Source organism: Bison bison, unplaced genomic scaffold (genome assembly GCF_000754665.1).
Source record: "Bison bison bison isolate TAMUID 2011002044 unplaced genomic scaffold, Bison_UMD1.0 scf7180017864366, whole genome shotgun sequence".
Classification (NCBI taxonomy): Eukaryota; Metazoa; Chordata; class Mammalia; order Artiodactyla; family Bovidae; genus Bison; species Bison bison.
Window position 1 is genome coordinate 2,737,265 of NW_011494938.1, and position 446 is coordinate 2,737,710.

The following is a 446-nucleotide window of genomic DNA, read 5'->3' on the forward strand; positions in this document are numbered from 1 at the left end:
CATGGGGAAGGGCCAAGGGTTTACAGACTGGATCGCCGCGTTGCCATGGAAACGTATCCCTCCGCCCAGGATTCGCGTTTCCACCCCATCAGTCCCCTTCGCACCGCTTCTCTGCTGTTTCCGCCCAGCTCCTTTGTGCCGCGCAGAACGTCGTGATGACGCATGCGCAACGAAACCCAGACGCCGCATATATAAGCGCGAACCCAGGCGCTTCCTCGTAGTGCCGCTGGGACCGTTGGCGAGTGAGGCGGTTTGGTTGGTTTTGTGTTGATCGTTCTCTGGGCGCTGCGAGCTGAAAGAGCCCAGCTCGCAGGCCAGTCATCATGTCGCGCTACGGGCGGTACGGAGGAGGTAAGAGGCTGGGGGCCAGTAAGGGAGGTTGCTGTAGGTGTAGTGAGTATTTAGAGGTCGTGAGGTTGGCTCGGCGGTTGGGAGACGGTTATTCC

At 59.9% G+C, this 446-nt stretch overlaps 1 protein-coding gene and 1 long non-coding RNA gene across 7 annotated transcripts in view; one reads left to right on the top strand and one right to left on the bottom strand.

Annotated features, from left to right (window-relative positions):
* LOC104999947 overlaps window positions 1–120 on the bottom strand; it is a 21,673-nt gene extending 21,553 nt beyond the window's left edge. Inside the window, exon 1 of the long non-coding RNA XR_826675.1 lies at window positions 29–120. This is a non-coding gene — a long non-coding RNA (uncharacterized LOC104999947). The remainder of the gene's footprint in view (window positions 1–28) is intronic.
* The window catches only part of SRSF7 (serine/arginine-rich splicing factor 7), a 5,845-nt gene continuing 5,492 nt past the window's right edge, over window positions 94–446 (top strand). For 3 of the 6 annotated variants that reach the window (XM_010855581.1, XM_010855582.1, XM_010855583.1), the window contains exon 1: window positions 94–351. In XM_010855581.1, the coding sequence (XP_010853883.1) occupies window positions 324–351 (28 nt within the window). In that variant the 5' untranslated portion in view covers window positions 94–323. The remainder of the gene's footprint in view (window positions 352–446) is intronic. The other 3 variants (XR_826671.1, XR_826672.1, XR_826673.1) reach the window with 1 other exon arrangement.